A 20,353-nucleotide genomic window follows, 5' to 3' on the forward strand; every position below is an offset into this window, starting at 1 on the left:
TTATAGTAAAATAGGTTTTACTCTGTATTAAATTTATAGTACAACCTTGCTTAGATTTTTTGTGCACTTGTTTTTTAAGTAAGTTTCATCATAAGCTTTTTTGCTGTTAATGTACATGCTACAACAGGAACTAAGAAAACCAAAGGCAAAAACAATTTTTCATAGGCTAAATTAACTTTTCATGCATACTGCTATCTATATGTATTAATGGAATAGTAAACTGGTGAGATGAATATAACTACGTGTGCAAGATTTCTAACTTCTAATCAAAGGTTATATGTACAGGGTTTCTAATATCACATATTTTATCTTGTGGAATAATAAATATAGTGCAAGCCCTTTGTTATAGTTTTAAACAATGACATTTTCAAGCAATTTAGTAGACCTAGGATCAGTTGTTGTCGCACTATTTAACGTTCCTCACTAGGGATTTTTTAGCCTATGAAATGGGTATTTTTCTGAAAACTCAAACAGTTATTTTTAAAATAGAGCAGAAATGGAAAAACTGCTCCTCAAATTCATATGGAAATGCAAGGAGCCTAGAATAGCAAAAACAATATTGAGAAAGAACAAAGTTTTAGGACTCACACTTGGCTCATTTCAAAACTGACTACAGAGCTATGGTAGTCAAAGCACTGTGGTACTGGCATAAGGATAAACATTTAGACCATTGAAATAGAACTGAAGGTCGAGAAATAAACCCATACACTTACGGTCAATTGGTTTTTGATAAGGATGACAAGACGTTTCAATGCGGAAAGAGTAGTCTCTTCAACAAATGGTGTCGGGACAACTCGATACCCACATGCATATCTCTACCTCAAACCATATACAGAAATTAACTCAAAATGAATTTTGACCTAAGTATAAGAACTGAAACTATAAAATACTTAGAATAAAATTAGGAGTAAATCTTCATGACCTTGGATTTGGCAATGATTTCTTAAATATGACAACAAAAGCACAATCAACAAAAGAAAAAATAGACAAATTAGACTTTATCAAAATTAAAAACTTTTGTGTGTCAGAGAACATTATCAGGAAAGTGAAAAGGCAACCTGCAGAATGGAAGAAGATAATTTTAAATCATAAATTTGATAGGGTTTGGTATCCAGAATATATAAAGAGCCCTTACAGTCAACAACAAAAAGATAATATGAAAAATGAGAAAGGACTTGAATAGATTTTTCTCCACAGAAGATATACAAACAACCAACAAGCATATGAAAAGATGCCCAAAATCATTAGTTATTGGGGACCTCAGATGCTACTCAACAAAGTAGGACATTTTCTTTATAAACTATGTTATACCAGTTGAGTTAGATGTCCCCCGACATCATGATCCCCAGCCTTCAGCCCAGTAACTTGGTGTCTCAGGGAGTTCGCATGTGTCTGTAAGCTTCTATGACTTTGCCTTGGTCAAGTTGTGCCGACTTCCCCAGTATTGTGTTCTGTCTTACCCTGCAACAAAGTTATCGCTTCTCTGTGGTCTACTTAGTGTTTTTCCCTCTCTACCCCTTCCCGCCCTCGTAACCATCAAAGATTGTTTCTTTCTGTGTGTAAACCTTTTCATGAGTTTTTATAATAGTGGTCTGTTATACACTGAATTGGGTCCACCAAAAATGTGTCAGCTTGGTAAGGCCAGGATTCCCAGTATTGTGTGATTATCTACCATTTTGTCATCTGATGTGATTTTCCCATGTGTTATAAATCCTACCTCCATGATGTTAATGAGACAGGATTAGAGGCAGTTGTTAATGGGCACGACTAAATCTACAGGATTAGATTGTATTTTGAGTCAATTTCTTTTGAGATATAAAAGACAGAAGCCAGCAGAGAGACAGGAGGACCTCATACCACCAAGAAAACGCTGGGAGCAGAGCACATCCTTTGGACTCCAGGTTCTTGTGCTGAGAAGCTCCTAGACCAGGTAAAGATTGATGACAAGGACCTTCCCCGAGAGCTGACAGGGAGAGAAAGCCTTCCCCAGGAGCTAGCACCCTGAATTAGGATTTCTAGCCTCCTAGACTGTGAGTTCAAATCCACCAGGTGCTCCTTGGAAACTCTATGCAGCAGTTCTACTCTGTCCTCTAGGGTCGCTATGAGTTGGAATTGACTCGACGGCATTGGGTAGACTGAGTGGATAAATTTCTCTTTGTTAAAGCCATCCACTTGTGATATTTCTGTTGTAGCAGCACTAGATAACTAAGACATGGTCTCATATAGTATTTTTCCTTTCGTGATTGACTCATTTCACTCAGCATAATGCCCTCCAGAGATTCATCCATGCTGTGAGAAGTTTCACAGATTCTTCATAGTTCTTTTTAGTTGCATGGTATGCCATTGTGCATATGTACTGTAGTTTGTTTATCTATTCATCTGTTGATGGGCACTTAGATTGTTTCTTTTTGCAATTGTGAATAGGCACCAGTGAACATGAGTGTGCATATGTCTATTCGTGTGATAGCTCTTGTTTCCTTAGGATATATTCCTAGCAGTGAAATTGCTGGATCACATGGTATTTCTATTTCTACCTTTTTAAGGAAGCACCATGTCATTTTCCAAAATGGTTGTACCATTTTGCATTCCCACAAGCAGTGCATAAGAGTTCCAGTCTCCTGTAGCCTCTTCAACATTTGTTATTTTCTGTTTTTTTTGATTAGTGCCGGTATGTCAGAGTGAGATGGTATCTCATTGTACTTTTGATTTGCATTTCTGTAATGGCTGGAGCCCTGGTGGTACAGTGGTTAAGAGCTTGACTGCTAACCAAAAGATTGGTGGTTCAAATCCACCAGCCACCCCTTGGAAACCCTATGGGGCAGTTCTGCTCCATGGCAACTGGTTTGATTTGGTTTTAATGGCTAGTGATCGTGAGCATTTCCTCGTGTGTCTCTTAGCTGCTTGAATGTCTTCCTTGGTGAAATGTCTGTTCATATCCTTTGCCTGTTTATTTTTTTTGGATTATTTGTCTTTTTGTTGTAGAGGTATTGAATTTTCCTGTAGGTTTTAGAGATTATACCTTTGTCGGATATGTCATAGCCAAAATTTTTTTCCCAGTCAGTGGGTTCTCTTTTTACTCTTTTGGTGAAGTCTTTTGATCGGAAGTGTTTAATTTTTAGAAGATCCCATTTATCTATCTTGTCTTCTGATGTTTGTGTATTGTTATTTATGGTTTATATCCTATTTATACTGTATATTAGGGCCCCTAGCATTGACCCTATTTTTTCTTCCGTGATCTTTATAGTTTTTGATTTTATATTTAGGTCTTTGACCCATTTTGATTAGTTTTTGTATATGGTGTGAGGTATGGGTCCTGTTTCATTTTTTTTTTTACAGATGAACATCCAATTTTTCCAGCACCATTTGTTAAAAAGATTGTACTTTCCCCCATTTAAGGGACGTTGGGCCTTTGTCAAAGTTCAGGTGGCCTTAGGTGGATGGTTTTACATCTGGATTTTCAGTTTTGTTCTGTTGGTCAATGTGCCTGTCATTGTACAAGTACCAGGCTGTTTTGACTACTGTAGCTGTATAGTAGGTTCTGAGGTCAGGTAGTATGAGGCCTTCTACTTTGTTCTTCTTCAGTAATGCTTTACTTATTCAGGGCCTCTTTCCTTTCCATGTAAGGTTAATGATTTTCTTTTCGTAGTTTTCTTTATTGGCGTATAGGAATCCAACTGATTTTTGCATGTTTATCTTGTATCTTGCTACTTGGCTGAATCTTTCTATTAGTTCCAGTAGTTTTCTTGTGGATTCTTTTGGGTTTTTTTTTTTATGTATAGTCTCTTATCATCTGCCAATAGGTATAGTTTTACTTCTTCCTTACCAATTTGGTTGCCCTTTATTTCTTTTTCTTGCCTTATTGCTCTGGCTAGGACTTTCAATACAATGTTAACTAGGAGTGGTGATATAGGGCACCCTTGCCTTGTTCCTGTTCTCAGGGAGAATGATTTCAGCTTCTCTCCACTGAGAATGCTGTTGGCTGTTGGTTTTGTATAGCTGCCCTTTATTACACAGAGAAATTTCCCTTATATACATATTTTATTGAGAGTTTTTTTAATCAGGAATGGGTATTGGACTTTGTCAGATGCCTTTTCTGTGTCACTTGAGATGACCATGTGATTCTTTTATTAATGTGGTGGATTACATTGATTTTTCTAATGTTCAACTATCCTCGCATACCTGGTATGAATCCCGCTTGATTGTGGCGTATTATTATTTTTTTTTTAGATGATGTTGAATTCTACTGGCTAGAATTTTGTTTAGAATTTTTACATCTATATGAATGAGAGATATTGATCTGTGATATTCTTTTTTTGTGGTGTCTTTGCCTGGTTTTGGTGTCGGGGTTATGCTGGCTTCGTAGAAGGAATTTGGGAGTATACCTTCCTTTTCTGTGCGCTGAAATATTTTGAGTAGTATTGGTGTGAGTTCTTCTCTAAACATTTCGTAGAATTCTCCAGTGAAGCCACCTGGCCAGGACCTTTTCTTGTTGGAAATTTTTTAAATTACCTTTTCAATTTCTTATTATGGGTCTTTTCAGATTTTCTACCTTAGTTTGTGTTAGTTTTGGTAGGTAGTGTGTTTCTAGAAATTTGTCCACTTCATCTAGGTTGTCAAATTTGTTGGAGTACAGTTTTTCATAGTACTCTGTTATGATCTTTTTTATTTCAGTTGGGTCTGTTGTAATGTCTCCCATTTCGTTTCTTATTTGAGCTATTTGTGTCCTTTCCTGGTTTTCTTTTGTCAATTTGGCCAGTGGTTTGTCAATTTTGTTGATACTTTCAAAGAATCAACTTTTAGTTTTGTTGATTCTTTCTATTGTTTTTCTATTCTCTGTTTCATTTAATAAAAATAAATAAATAAATAAAAATTTTATCTCGTTTATTTCTGCTCTGATTTTTATTATTTCCTTTCTTCTGGTGGCTTTGGGCTTCTTTTGCTGTTTTCTTTCTATTTGTTCAAGTTGTAAAGCTAACATTTTAATTTTATCCCTTTTTCTTTTTTTGATGTGTACGTCTATTGCTATAAATTGACCTCTGAGCAGGTTTTGGTATGGTGTGTTTTAATTCTTATTGATTTCTAGGAATTTTTTTAAAATTCTATCTTTGATTTCTTCTATTACCCAGTGGTTTTTTAAAAAGGTGCTATTCAGTTTCCATGTATTTTGATTTTTCCCCTTGCTCTTTCTTATTAATTTCTACTTTTATGGTTTTGTGATCAGAGAAGATACTTTGTATTATCTCAGTGTTTATGATTTTGTTGTGGGTTGCTTTGTGGCCTAAGATGTGGTCTGTTCTGGGGAATGTTCCATGTGCATTGGAAAAGAATGTGTACTTTGCTGCTGTTGGAGGGACTGTTCTGTATATGTCTATGAGGTCAAATTGGCTGATGGTGGCCTTTTGATCTTCTGTAACTTTGTTGAGTTTCTTTCTAGATGTTCTGTCCTTTACCGGAAGTGGTATGTTGAAGTCTCCTACTATTATTGTAGAACTGTCAATTTCTCTTTTCAGTGCTATTAGAGTTTGTTTTATGTATTTTGGAGCCCTATCGTTTGGTGCATAGATATTTATTATGATTATGTTCTCATGGTGGATTGTCCCTTTAATCATTATATAATGTCCTTCCTTGTCTTTTATGGTGGATTTTGTTTTAAAGTCTATTTTATCTGGAATTAGTATTGCCATTCTTGCTCTTTTTTGGTTGCTATTTACCCTATATATTTTTTTCCATCCTTTGATTTTTAATATATTTATGTCTTTGTTTCTGAGGTGTGTCATTTGTAAACAGCATATTGATGAGTCCTTTTTTTAATCCATTCTGTCACTGTTTGTCTCTTTATGGGTGTAGTTAAGCCATTTAAATTCAGTGTGATTATCAGTAGGTGCGAGTTTATTGCTGTCATTTTGTATTTTTTTTTTTTTTTTTGTGGTGCTGACATTTTCTTTGTTCCTCTTACTCTTCTGTGCTGAATTCCTTTTGTTTGTGGATTTTTTTTTCGTTTCTTTCATTTTTGTAGGTTTTGTGTTTACTGAGACTTTGTGTTTTTCTTCTTTATTTTGATGAGTAGGTGTCTTAGTCATCTAGTGTTGTTATGAGAGAAATACCACAAGTGGATGGCTTTAACAAAAAGAAGATTATTCTCTCACAGTCCAGTAAGCTAGAAGTCTGAATTCAGGGTGCCAGCCCCAGGGGAAGGCTTTCTCTCTGTGTTGGTGCTGGAGGAAGATCCTTGTCATCAGTCTTCTCCTGGTCTGGGAGCATCTCAGCACAGCAACCTTAGGTCCAGAGGAATCGCTCTTCTCCTGGCACTGCTTTCTTGGTGGTATGAGGTTCCCGTGTCTCTCTGCTTGCTTCTGTCTTTTATATCTCAAAGGAGATTGGCTTAAAACACTAGCTAATCTTGTAGATCTCATCAACGCAACTGCCGCTAATCCATCTTATTATATCATAGTGATAGGATTTACAACACATAAGGAAATCACATCAGATGACAAAATGGTAGTCAGTCACACCATACTGGGAATCATGACCTAGCCAAGTTGACAGATATTTTGGGGAAACACAGTTCAGTCCATGACAGTAGGTTTGTTAACTTTCTTTGTAATTACCTTGAAATTTACCCCATCTTCCTAAATTTAAACCAGTCTCGTGTTACTTGGTATTGCCTTGTCTTCTCCATTTGAAAGTTCTATACCTACACCATTTATTCCCTCTTTTGTTGGTCTGATGTTGTTGTCATTTACAGATTGACCTCTCTGGTTCCCTGTTTAAATCTTTTAGTTTTGTTTTATCTTTGAGAGTTCATTGCCTAGGTTGGTATCTGGCTGATGCTGTCCTGTGTCCTAGATTCAGGTTGTTGTTCTGAGGCCTGTGCTGCCAGTTAGGGGGCAGCAAGGTGGGGCAGGGTCCAGGGATCCAAAAGTCCCCATTGGTCCTGCTTGGGGGCACAGTGCTTGGCAGGGTGAGGCTGGGGGGGAGGGGCACAGTCCTAGGCCCAGGGTTGTTGAGATCCACACAAGTGTCACTTGGGGCACAGCTCTTGGCATGCAGTGTAGAGGCAGGAGGGAAAGGAGAGGATGTGATATGCAGAGCTAAGTGGGGGAGAGAAAGAAGAGAGAAACAGAAGCAAAAAATTAAGAAAGACTACAGTGGCATGGTGGGGTCAGTGAGTGGGGGTGGGGCAGGCCCAGGGATGCTGTGTGCCAGTGGCTGTCTAGCCAAGCAGTATGGCATGGCCCATTGAGAAGGGTCATGGGCAATGCACAGGGCTAGATGGGCGGGAGAAGGGAAAGGAAGGAAGGGAGAGAGAGAGGAGATACAAACAAACCACAAAATAAGAAAATAAATATGGTGCTGAGGTATTGGCTGTTAGGGGTGGGGTGTAAGCAGGGTCATGGTGAGCTGATATCAGTCTTGCCAGGTAGCATGCCATTACCTGTCTGGAAGGGGTGGAGGCAGTGCAGGGTCTAGGTGAGAGGGAGAAGGACAAGGAAGAAAGGGAAAGATAAAGAAAGATAAAAAAATATGGCACTGATGGAGCCAGTCAGTGTGGGCAGGGCAGAACTGGGGAGGCCATGTGCTGGTGGCTTTCTAGCTGAGAAGTGCAGCATGGCCCATCTAGAAGGGGCATGGGCAGTGCATGGGGCTAGGTGGGCAGGAGAAAAGAAAGGAAGGAAGAGAAAGAGAAAGAAGAAACAAACAACAATAAAAAATATGGTGCTGAGGGAACCAGCTGTTGGGGTGGGGTGGAACCAGGCTGGTGGCAAGATGGTGTCTCTCTTGCCAGGTGGTGCTGCACAGCCCATCAGGAAGGGGTGGAGGCAGTGCGGGGCCTAGGTGGGAGAGAAAAGGAAAAGGGAGAAAGAGAAAGAAAAATAAAAAATATGGCGCTGAGGGAGCTGGCCAGTGGGGGCGGGGCAGACCTGGGGAGGCCCTGTGCTGGTGGCTCTCTAGCCTAGCAGTGTAGCACAGCCTGTTGAGAAAGGGCAGTGGCAACTCATGGGGCTAGGCTGGCAGAAGAAAAGAAAGGAAGGAAATGGAGAGAGAGAGAAGAAACAAAGAGACACAAAAATATGGTGCTGAGGGAGCTGGCCATTGGGGGCTGGGTGGACCTAGGGTGGCAGTGCACTGGTGTTTCTCTGGCTGAATGACTGTGGACTTTTGGAAAACGGTGGAGGCAGCATCGAGAGCAGAAAGGAGAGGGCTAGGAAGGCATGTATCTCTGGTTCCCGGGCACTCTGTCTTCTCTTGGGAGCTCTGTGAAATTGTCTTCCTGTTCTCCCTGTCCGTGGTCATTGGTGGCTGTGGTCCAAGATGGCAAATCTGTGCCACGTTAGTTGGCAGGGGACCTCCACTCTCTACCTATCCTTGGCTCTCCTCAGTCTCTGTTCTCTGTCAGTATCTTCTTTCATTCAGTGCTTGACCTAGTTCTTTATCCCTTTATTTGATCTTTAGGGTTCCAGGATTGATGTTTATATCAGTTTCACTTAATTTTTCAGGTTTTTGCTGCAGAGGGACAGCATGGTGCTTCTGTCTATAGCACCGTGTTGGCTCTACCTCTTATAAATAACTTTTAAGAATGGGAACAATAACCATGAAAATAAAGTGTCCAAAAATGAAAGGAGATAGTGCTGTTAAGATACAGGTTCCTTCTTGTGGACCAAGGGAATTTTTGCTTCGTTTACCTAGCCTGCCTCCCCTGCCAGCTCACACACATAGTAGCTCTAAAATCCATTCAGTTATAGAACAAAGAAAAGTTTTTGCCTAGTTTTTCCTGCAGGAAAGAGTTTTCATTCAGAATGGTGTAAGTAAGAATACACAAGTTTTTGATCTTTCTTTTCTTATAGCCTAAATAGCTGTTGTATTTCTGTTTTCTGTTGCATAAATAGGACTTAGCACAGGAGAAAAAAAATTATTCTCGTGGGAAATATGGTTGGCAGTAGCCTGGGGGTAAGCAGTCATCTAGTGATCAAAACACATTTGTGGTACATGCACAGAGTTATGCTTTGTTCTCTATCCCTTTTTTTTTTCATTTTGCTAATTTATCATTTTTTAATTATCTCACCACTTTTTAGAAAGAGGAATCCAGTTCATTACAACCCCCTAAATCTCCCAAGAAGTTGCCTAGAGTGAAAACAGCAATTCAAAAATCTTATAAGAGTGAGCCTTTGTATCCAGGCTTTTCTAAGGATGATGTGACTGAGAAAGGGTAGGTGCCAAGTGCTTTTCTACAGTGGTAAGCTTTTTAAAGAATTTAAAAACTAAATAGAAAAGAAAAAGTAATCAATTGATTTTTATAATGTGAGTTCTTATATTTCAGTGATTTGTATTAGAGGCTTATGTTTCCTATGCATGCTTTAAATTAGGTTTCCAGATTAGTAATTTTAAAAGAAATGGTACCTCTCGTCTGCAGCCTCTGATTTCCAGCCTCATAGATTGTAGAATCTTTGAGTTTTACAACGAAAAGACTTCTCTAAGAAGATGCCCCTCCAATTCTTATTTGGTTCTGTTCAGTGTTTCTCAAACTTGCGAACTCAAAAGACTCACAAGAATATTGTCATTGTTTAAAACAGTGTATTATCTTATTTATTTAGAATTGCTTATGTATTTATGCTTTCATTGTTCTTTATTACAACTGGGATTATTTTCCTTCAGCCTGAAGAATATCCATTGTTATTAACTTTGGTGTGGGTCTGCTTGTGAATAATTCTTTGTTTAATAACTTATCACTTCAGCTTCATTCTTTTTTTATTGAAAAAAAATTAACGTAACAGAACATTCACCATTTTAACTTTAAAGCGTACAGTTCAGTAGTTTTAGTATATTCACAAAGTTATACAACCTTCTTCATTATCTAATTCTAGAATATTTTCATCACTCCAAAAAAGAAACCTCATGCCCATTAGCAATCACTTCCCATTTTCCAGCCCCTGGCAACCGCTAATCTACTGTCTGTTTCTGTTTATTTGTGTATTCTGGATATTTCATAAACATAATCATAGAATATGTGGCCTTTTGTGTCTGGCTTCTTGCACTTAGCATAATGTTTTCAGGGTTCATCAATGTTGTATCTGAATTCATTCTTAAATATTTTTTGCTGAGTATGTAATTAAAGATTTGTAACTTTTTTTTCATATTGAATATATTATTCTGTTTTCTTCTAGCTTCCATTGTTTTGGTTGAGATATTAGTTGTCAGGCTAATTGTTTTTCTTTTGAGGATAGTATGTCTTTTTCTACAGCTGCTTTAAGAACATCTTTCATTTCATTTTTGTAGTTTTACTCTGACATGTTTAGGTGTGGGTTTCCTTTTATTAATCCATTTGAGGTTATTAAATATGTGACTTTGATGTGTTTCATTGGTTTTGAAAATCCTCAGCTGTTATCTCTTCTAATATTGTTTCTACCCCAGTTTTTCTCTTCTCGCATTTGCCAATTAAATGTATGTTAGATATTGGTGTGTAGTTTTCTTGTGATGTCTTTGTCTGGCTTTGCTAATAGGCTAATACTGATATCAGATAGAATAGTATTAGTATTAGTCATAGAATGAGCTGGCATACAATTAACTCCTTTTTCTGAAGAGTTTGGGAAGTACTGGTATTCATTTTTCTTTTAAATATTTGGTAGAATTCACCAATGAGGCCATCTGGACCTAGACCTTTTTTTGTGGGAATATTTTTTAATTCCTGAATCTCTCTTCTTGTTATAGGTCTAGTCAGCTTTTCTATTTCTTTTTAAGTCAGTTTTGGTAATTTGTGTCTTTCTAGGAATTTTCCTATTTCATCTAATTTATCTCGTTTTTTGGCATACAGTTGTTCAAAGTATTTCTTTATAATCTTTTTAATATCTTTAGGGTTGGTAATATCCCTAATTTAAGTAATTTTAGTCTTCCTTTTGGAACCCTAGTAGCACAGTGGTTAAGAGCTCGGCTGCTAACCAAAAGGTTGGCAGTTTGATTCCACCAGCTGCTCCTTGGAAACCCTATGGGGCAGTTCTACTCTGTCCTATACAGTCAGATGAGTCAGAATTGATTTGACAGCAAGGCCAACTTTTTTTTTTAATGTTCTTTTTTTGCTTGGTCAATGTAGCTAAAGGCTTGTCAATTTTGTTGATCTTTTCAAGGAACCAACTTTTGGTCTCATTAATTTTCCTCGTTTTCTATTTCTGTTTCATTTGTTTCTGCTCCAGTCTTTATCATTTCCTTCCACTAGCTTTAGGTTTCATTTGTTCGTTTTATAATTTCTTAAGATGGAAGTTTAGGTTATTGAATTGAGAGCTTTTTCTTTTCTTATATAGATGTTTACAGCTATAAATGTCCCCTAAACACTGGTTTAGCTGTATCCTATACATTTTGCATGTTGTATTTTAGTTTTTGTTGGGAAGGGTATTTATTTATTTATTTTTATTAAGGTTCAAGTGAACATTTACCATTCCAATCAGTCTGTCACATGTAGGTTTACATACATCTTACTCCCTTCTCCCACTTGCTCTCCCCCTCTTGAGTCAGCCCTTACAGTCTCTCGTTTCGTGCCAATTTTGACATCTTCCCTCTCTCTCTATCTTCCCATCCCCCCTCCAGTCAAGAGTTGCCTACACACTCTCCCGTGTCCACCTGATTTAATTAGCTCACTCTTCATCAGCATCTCTCTCCCCCCTACTGACCAGTCCTTTTCATGCCTGATGATTTGTCTTCGGGGATGGTTCCTGTCCTGTGCCATCAGAAGTTCTGGGGAGCATTGTCTCTGGGATTCCTCTAGTCGCAATCATACCATTAGGTGTGGTCTTTTATTGAGAATTTGGGGTCTGTATCCCATTGGTCTCCTGCTCCCTCAGGAGTTGTCTGTTGTGCTCCCTGACAGGACAGACATCGATTGTGGCCGGGCACCAACTAGTTCTTCTGGTCTCAGGATAATGTAGGTCTCTGGTTCATGTGGCCCTTTCTGTCTCTTGGGTTCTTAGTTGTCGTGTGACCTTGGTGTTCAGGAAGGGTATTTTTAAAGTGGAGGAGACTTGAGCCCGTTGATATGCTCAGGGGTAGGATCCAGTGGAAAGAGAGAAGTTGAAGCTACAAGAGAGAGAAAGAAGAACATTTTCAGAGGAGGCTAGATAAAAGGGCTCAAGAGCCAAGAGAAAGAAATTAACCTTGGATAGGAGATGAAACAAGAGACAAGATGAAAAAAAGTAAGGATGGGTAGGTGAATGTTTGTTGGTAGAACGTTTATGAATGTTTTCAGGTGCAAAATAACAGAAAACCAGACTAACAAATTTGGTTTACTTTTCTCACACAACAAGAAGTCTTAGGGTAGGCAACTGGCAATATTGGTTCCATTGATCAGCAGTATTAGAGTCTGAATCTTTGTAATGCTCTTGGCCATTCCCTCATGGTCAGTGATGTTGTGGCTCCAGGAATCAGGCTTTCAAGACAGACAGAAGGAGAGTGGCCAACTTATCTATTAATCCTCTCCCCTTCGTCGTGAAAGAAAACTTTCTTAGAAGCTCCTAGCAGACTTTCCTTTTTATCTCATTAGCCACACTGTGTCACATGACTACCCTTCTATGCAAGGGAGTATTGAAAGTAAGTATTTAGCTTTTCCAGAATCACAGTGGTGCTAGGTACAGAATATATCATTGGAATGGGGATTGGTTAGCCAACCAATCAGCAGTGTCTGCTACATGGTAGACTGGAAACTGAAGCATGTACCTATATTTTCTCTGTGGAGAAACTGCAAGTTAGTTTGCTGGTAGATGGGGCTAGAAGTAGTTTGGTGAGGTGGATCAAGCATGTTATAGAGAGCTTGAAAAGAAGGTTTAGAATAATTGCAGTGGGACATGGGAAAGGGAGCTGAATAGGAAAATATAAAAAGATAATGCCCCAAATCATTAGTCTAACTCCAAAGTTTTCTATTGTCTTACCCCAAGCTATCTTACTCAAATCCCTATGAATTCCACTTAGTGTGAGAATTAAATATGATAATATGAATTATATTTAGCAAGTGTTTGCTATACAAAAATCCTCACAACTGGACCAATAAGCAACATTATGATAGACGGACAAAAGATTTAAGTTGTCAAGGATTTCATTTTACAATTAACACCCATGGAAGCAGCAGTCAAGAAATCAAATGACATATTGCTTTGGGCAAACCTGCTGCAAAATACCTCTTTAAAGTATTGAAAAGCAAAGATGTCACCTTGAAGGCTAAGGTGTGCCTGACCCAAGCCATGGTGTTTTCAGTCGTCTCATCTGCATGCAAAAGCTGGACAATGAATAAGGTAGACTGAAGAAGAATCCATGACTTTGAATTGAGGTCTTGGAGAAGAATAATGAATATACCATGAACTGCCTGAAGAATGAACAGACCTGTCTTGGGAGAAGTATAACCAGAATGCTCCTTAGAAGCAAGGATGGTAAGACTACGTCTCACATACTTATGTCACGTTATCAGGAGGGATTGGTCCCTGGAGGACATCATGCTTGGTAAAGCAGAGGGTCAATGAAAAAGAGGAAGACCCTCAGTGAGGTGAATTGACACAGTGGCTGCCACGATGGGCTGAAGCATAACAACGATTTTGAGGATGGTGCAGTACTATGCAGCGTTTCGTTCTGTTGTACATAGAGTCGCTATGAGTTGGAATGAACTCAGCAGCACCTAACATATGTTGTTGTTAGTTATGGTCGAGTCAATTCCAACACATGGTGCACAGTAGAACTGCTCCATAGGGTTTTCAAGGTTGTGACCTTTCAGAAGCAGATCTCTAGGACTGTCTTTGGAGGTACCTCTGGGTAGGTTCAAACCACCAACCTTTCAGCGAGTAGTTGAGCACTTAGTCATTTGTACCACCCAGGGACACATATGTAATATAGAATATGCACCTGTTAGTTTCCTCTTATCTTAAGCAAATTACCTAACTTGCTGTCTTTTAAACAAGGCTTTCCCTGCCTATCTCAGTCATTGCTGTTTTCCCATCCAAAGAACCCCTTTCTCCCCCACAGACACAGTTATTTACACAGAATAAATTTACTTATTTTTTCAGGGTCAGGAAGAATCTCATTTCTTTAATTACTAATGCAGCTTGAACGGACTTCTCATTCCTACATTCTCATAGTATTTATCTATTCCAGTCGTCGGTATCTGTAATATGCTCTTTCGAATTCATTCAACTAGCAGTATTTTGTTGAGAGTTGTCTTTCTGTATAAGTGTGCCTCATTTTCTCAGCCACCTTCTTGAGGCCTAGAACTGATTCTTTAAGTTTTTTTTTCTTCTAATTTTCTCACGGTGCTAAGAAGCACACCCAAGATTTGATGCCATGTATACCAAGCCTAAGCCTGTTGCCACTGAGTTGATTCTGACTCATAGCAACCCTAGAGGGCAGAGTAGAAGTGCCCCATAGGGTTTCTAGGGAGCAGGTGATGGATTTGAACTGCTAACATTTTGTTTAGCAGCTTGAGCTCTCAACCACTGCGCCACCAGGGCTCCATGTATACCAAAGGTGCTCAGAATATATTTGTTGATCCATTGATTCTCATCTCTAATTTAGGTCAAGGCGCATGTCAAACAGCAAAATTATTCGCCTAACATCTTTTACTGACATTTCTGAATGTCTAAAGCCCCAGCTGGAAAGAAGATACACTTACACAGAAGTAGCTAATGTATGTATTTTAAGCACTGGCTAACCTGATTCCTCATGTAACTAATTGTCTTCTGATTTTAGAGAATTTTTGTTGATTTACTCTAGTATTTTTTTCTTTACTAAGCAACAAAATTTATTTTTTCCTTGCAAAAGGATTTTTATACAAGAATTTTCACATTTCCTTTTGTGGTACCATGTTCTTATACACTGTATTGATTACTGTTTTCAAAAACAACTGTTCTGATTTTGGTATGATGACACTTAAGACACAAAATAAGACCTTCAGACTTTTTTTATTAAATTTTTAACAATTGATAAAAAATAATATTTGACGTTATGTTTTAGAAGTTTAGAATTTTTAAAAGGTGGGGCATTTCCAGAGCATGGCTACCCTCATAAGGTAGATTTAATGCACCCATTCTAGAAAAAAATTTCACGTTCCCAAGGGATTATACTTTAGGTAGAAACCTAAGCCCAGGTACAGTTTGAACACTGAAGTATAACTTTGTATAACTATTCATTTTATTCCAGTGCAGAGCTTTCCTTTTCTCTTAATTATGTTTTTTTGTTTTTTGTTTTTTTACTAAATGCATGTTTTTGTTTTTTTGCAATACTGGCAGTTAAACATCATAAAAACATTAAATTCTTACCTCAATATTTGTTTAGCAGGAGAGAGAGGCAGAAAGAAAGACTATGACAGAGAAAGCAAGAATTTTCCTTAGACCCTAAATTGTTCATGCCACAGTTATCTTAAGATTACAAAGAAGTCATCTGAGTTCCACAAAACAAATAGTAAAGAGTTCATATGAACAGTAGATACCATTTCTGACGGGTATTCTGAAGTCACTCTTGTGCTCAAAGAAGGAGCCAGCATTCTGTGTTTCAAGAACAGTATTAGAGTTGCCAGCATTGTTGGCAGAAAAGCCCCTAAACAGCAAAATTTTATGAGAACTTATACTACCATTTACACTCTACAGGCCATGACCTGTGCAGGGCGAGACTGTCCAAAGAGGGGCTCACTAAGGACAGTTACTGAGCAGCACTGAGAGGCCTTGAAGATAGATCTTTTTATAATCCTCTTGGAGCTGTAGTAGTAGCATCTCAAGGCTAAAAACAGTTAAATGTGTAGGAAAGAGGCCACCAACAGAGATTTGGAAGACTCTTAAAGTGGTATCATCGTGCCTGAAATGTGAAAATATTTGAGGTTGGGGAGTCACTTCAACATTAAGTTGAAGTCAGATTGGTTTATAATGGAATGAACACTGCCGCTATGGTTGGCTCCATAAATGATGCTTATATGACAGTCAGATGCAAACATACAGCATGAATTATAATGTGGTACAAAAAAAAAAATAGTCCATTGGGGAAATGACAGCCTGGCAGAATTTATGAAACCCTGTTGTTGTACAATTCCATAAAAAAATTACAATATAACTGAGTGGGTAATGGACTTCTGTTTTGTTATCTAGGTTAAAACCATGTCAGATGTTGGTGCCTTGGGAGGATTTGACATGGAAAATTTGTTGCAGTCTTTGTACGTAGAAAATAGAGCTGGATTCTTCTTTACTAAATTTTGCGAGCATTCAGGGAACAAGGTAGAAATTAATTATTTAAAAATCCAACTTTATAATTTTACTTAAATGGAAAACCAGAGGTTGAAATTTTCTCAGTGCTTAAATAGTTATTTTTAATGTTGGATAATTGCAAACCTATTTCTAGTTTTTTTTTTGTTTTGTTTTAAAATCCAAGCATATCTTTCATTTTGCTCAAATGAGAATTGTTAACTAATTCAGTTATTAGTGCAGTGTTTGGTTACGGTATGATGCACATTTGCTCATCTATATGAAAATATCTTTAGATTTTGGTTTCATGCCAGAAATATGTGGTTTCTCTTGCACTGTTAACTAGAACACTTACTGTTGTAATAACCAATTATGTGAGAGGCACACATGCAAAAAATAATGTTCTAGAGACAATACCAATAAATATTTTGTATTATTGCCTGTTTATGATGGAAGATTAAAACTATATTAAATTAGACCTGATTTATGGTAACACCAGGGAGCTGAATGATTATTCATACTTGAAATCAGAGCTTTGTAGAGCTTTAGTAATTGGGTGGTAATAATTTATGGACTTTTTCCATCTGCAGTTGTGGAAGAACAGTGTGTACTTTTGGTTTGACCTACAGGCTTATCATCAGCTTTTCTACCAAGAAACACTTCAGCCTTTTAAAGTATGCAAGCAAGCCCAAGTAAGTAGTAAATAATGTTGGTTCAGCATGAAGATCTAAGGACACAGAGAAATGAAAAGTTCTGTCCCACCCCAATCAAGAAAAACCTGGGAGTGCAGGCAAAAGGCAGCAGTTAAATGTTGCCATGGGTTTACTTTATTTAAATGTCAGCAGAATATTGTTTCGTAATCTGTTTTGTGGATTCTCCTTTTATCTGGTTTGCTTTATTTTCTGTTTGCTGCCAACTGCTTGTTCTCTCTGACAAAGGACATCCCATCTTTTTTCTAATTTATGTGTTTTTGGTTTGATTGTGAGTGATTTAAAAGAGAACCCTGGGAGTGGACTTGTAATGAATCATTGCGGTGATTGGGAGCAAGCATTGACCAGTGGTGTTCTCTGAGCTTCCTGCAGAAGTCAGCTGTTGGATATACTTAGGCTGTTGACCTGTCTAAAAGCCAGGAGAGGATGTTGACTGACTTTGTGTGGTAATAGGCCACGTAGTCTCCTGGGCTTCTGTGCTACACGCCATTTAAGACAGATATTCAGAGAGTAAGGAATGTCTTAAGACCACCCTGAAGCAAGCAAAATAGAGAAGGAAGAAGAAAGAAAGAAAAAAATAGACAAGGAAGAACAGAGGCTTCTCTGTAAAGGGAGGTAGAGAGTAACCTCTTTTATTGGCGGAGGAAGGGGAAGGAAAGGGAACAGAATTATGACTAAAACAGACTTATCTTTTCAGTTTTTTTTCTTCTGATCTTTTATAGAGAGAGGTCTTGAAGCCTAGAAAACTCCAAATAACTTCTGTATCTGACCATTCAAGTGGTTCTTATAATTTGAAATAACCCCATTCCAGAGAACCTTCCCCTGAACACTGCTGAGAAGACTAGCTTTGCCATCTTAATTATTATAATCTTATTCAGGACATCAGAGGGTACTGCTGGATGTTGTTTGTTATTATTTCCACCACCCTGACTCTGGCATTAATAATTATGCTTTTGTAAATCAGCTGACAAAGCTTTGTACTTTTTAATGTAGGAATAAGGGCTTCAGCTCCTGCACAGCCCAGATCTGGCTCCATAAAATCACGAAATTATGTCTTTGTCTCTGAGACCACACAGTTGGGAGTGTTCTACTTGTTAGTTCTTTACCTGTAATTTGCTACTTCTCCCCCCTAACCTATTGCCCCATCTGCTAAAATACCATTCTTTATTTTTATTATGCTTTCTCTATCATAAAGACTACTTCTTCAGAAATCTCACCTGTTCAAGTAAGTGCTCCTTTTGTTAATAATCCCCATTTTTCTATGACTTTTGTACAAGAGGAAATTTTGAGTTTGATAAATCTATTAATTCTTACTAACGGTATTATTCAGCCAGCTATAAATGGCTGTAAAACGGTATACAGTCAATTTTTGGCTTTTCTGAGAGGGACTATTCTGTTTCAGAATTATCTAGGTGTATATGTTTTGGGCGCTACATCGTTTTTTGGGGAGTCAAACCAGGGTGGGAAAGGGAGAAATAAAAGCTCAAATACATGCAATTCATTTGACTTGTTTGTTTTTTGCTTCTATGGTTATTTTATTTGTTTTATTTTTGGCTAGAGGAGCAGTTGTCTAAATAGGTTTAGGTTTTAATGATCCAAGGTCTCTGTGAGTCTGGATACTAGAATTGCCTCTAGTACCATAATCCTATAAATTTGTTTCACACAATGAAATGACATTCATTTCTTTATAGTAGAAATACTGTATGACTTTCTTCAAGGGTACATTTAAAGTGTACATCATTGTGTTAATAATGCCAATGGCAGAATATAGTCAGCTGGCACTGTGTTAAAATTGCTAGGAACTTGTTGATTATATATTGTTTCTGTAATCTCCCAAGATGTATGCTAGGAGACTGAGACTGAGAGAAAAGACTTGGAGGCTTTTCTGTATTCTAACATGAAAATTACATACCTACAATGAAACAACAAAAAACTTCACCCCATGAAACATAAAAGTAGGCAGACTGGATGAAGGGTATGGGATCAGTAAGAGTGATTTAGCATGACTAACTGTCATCCTACAGTCTTGGTCATGCCCTGAAGATTTCACTGCGTGGTTTCAGCATAGAATAGTGCTCAATAGAAACCAAGTGAAATGATCTAGACAAGGACCAAGAGAATCAACACCAGACTTCAGAGATTAACGTCCTTGACCCTAGCAACAGTTGGTCAGGGAAACCATGTATCAGTGCGAAGATTTTGAGTCTAGATTGCTGCCACAAATAGTCCTACAGCTTTTTTGATATTGCATGCTTGCTTTGCTGATAGAGCTGTACAGTAGAATGAAGCAGACCTGAGTACCCCTGTTTTTGTATCTTCTTCTATCTTTGTAGAAATCTTTTGAACAAATTGTGTCCTGGCAACAACTATGCATTTAGAATTTACCGCTATCCTTCCTACTCAAAGCATAGACATTGATTTTTTTTTTAAATAGTAAATATGTATGATACATATGCGGTATATACATGTACGTATTGATACATAAGGAGCCCTGGTTTCACAGTGGTTAAAGTGCTTGGCAGCTAACTGAAAGGTGGGTGGTTCGAACCCACCAGCCACTCTGCAGGAGAAGGATGTGGGAGTCTGCTTCTGTAAAGATTACAGGCTTGGAAAATCTATGGGGCAGTTCTCCTCTGTCCCATACGGTTGCTGTGAGTCAGGATTAGCTCTTTGGCAGTGGGTTTTGGTTTGATTATACTGATAACATGTTCTCTTTCTTTCTTTCTTTTTTTATTGTGTGCTAGGTGAAAATTTACAGAGCAACTTAGATTCCTGTTTGATAGTTTGTATATAAAGTGTTTCATGACCTTGGTTTCATTCCCCACATTGGGTTATACTCTCTCCATTTCTGCCCTGGGCTCCCTATTTCTTTTGCCCTGATTTTCTACCCTTTTCTGCCTTCTCATCTTTGCTTTTGGGCAAATATTGCCCTTTCGATCTTTTATAGTTGATCATTCTAAGGAGCACATTCCTCTTGGGCATCACTGTTTGTTTTTAGATTATTCGATTACTTTCTTTTCTTTTTTTGCCTGTGTTGCCTAACATAAAGGTTGACAAGGATGGAAGGCAGCAGGGAGCATTTCACTGAAGAGAGGAGTTTGAGAAGTTATGGTGTGGCAGACAAGTATTATATTTTAGGCCACCATGTTACACATACCAATTTAAAAAAACCAATTATGTGCGTAGAATTCCTCAATCTGAGTCACCAGCCCAGACCATTGTCTTGAGCTCCAAATCCTCAACCCAAATATTAATCTGACATCTCCCCTCAGATGTCTCACAGGTACTTCAAACTCAGTGTGCCTGAAACTGAACCCATTTCCTTCCAAATCGGTTTTCTCAACCGGGCAATTTTGTACCATCGCCCCAGGGGATACCTGGCAATGCCTGGAGACATTTTCTATTTTTAAAAATTGTGTTCTAGGTGAAAGTTTACAGAGCAAATTAGTT

General features: G+C 38.1%; 1 protein-coding gene across 14 annotated transcripts in view; it reads left to right on the plus strand.

The window, feature by feature from the left end:
• RGS22 (regulator of G protein signaling 22) overlaps positions 1-20,353 on the plus strand; it is a 145,145-nt gene that overhangs the window by 50,364 nt on the left and 74,428 nt on the right. For 10 of the 14 annotated variants that reach the window (XM_049853627.1, XM_049853628.1, XM_049853622.1 and 7 more), the window contains 5 exons: positions 9,075-9,208; positions 14,539-14,650; positions 16,101-16,226; positions 16,784-16,885; positions 18,099-18,128. In XM_049853627.1, the coding sequence (XP_049709584.1) occupies positions 9,075-9,208; positions 14,539-14,650; positions 16,101-16,226; positions 16,784-16,885; positions 18,099-18,128 (504 nt within the window). The remainder of the gene's footprint in view (positions 1-9,074; positions 9,209-14,538; positions 14,651-16,100; positions 16,227-16,783; positions 16,886-18,098; positions 18,129-20,353) is intronic. The other 4 variants (XM_049853620.1, XM_049853626.1, XM_049853621.1 and 1 more) reach the window with 3 other exon arrangements.

The sequence above is a fragment of the Elephas maximus genome, chromosome 15 (genome assembly GCF_024166365.1).
Source record: "Elephas maximus indicus isolate mEleMax1 chromosome 15, mEleMax1 primary haplotype, whole genome shotgun sequence".
In the NCBI taxonomy this organism is placed as follows: Eukaryota; Metazoa; Chordata; class Mammalia; order Proboscidea; family Elephantidae; genus Elephas; species Elephas maximus.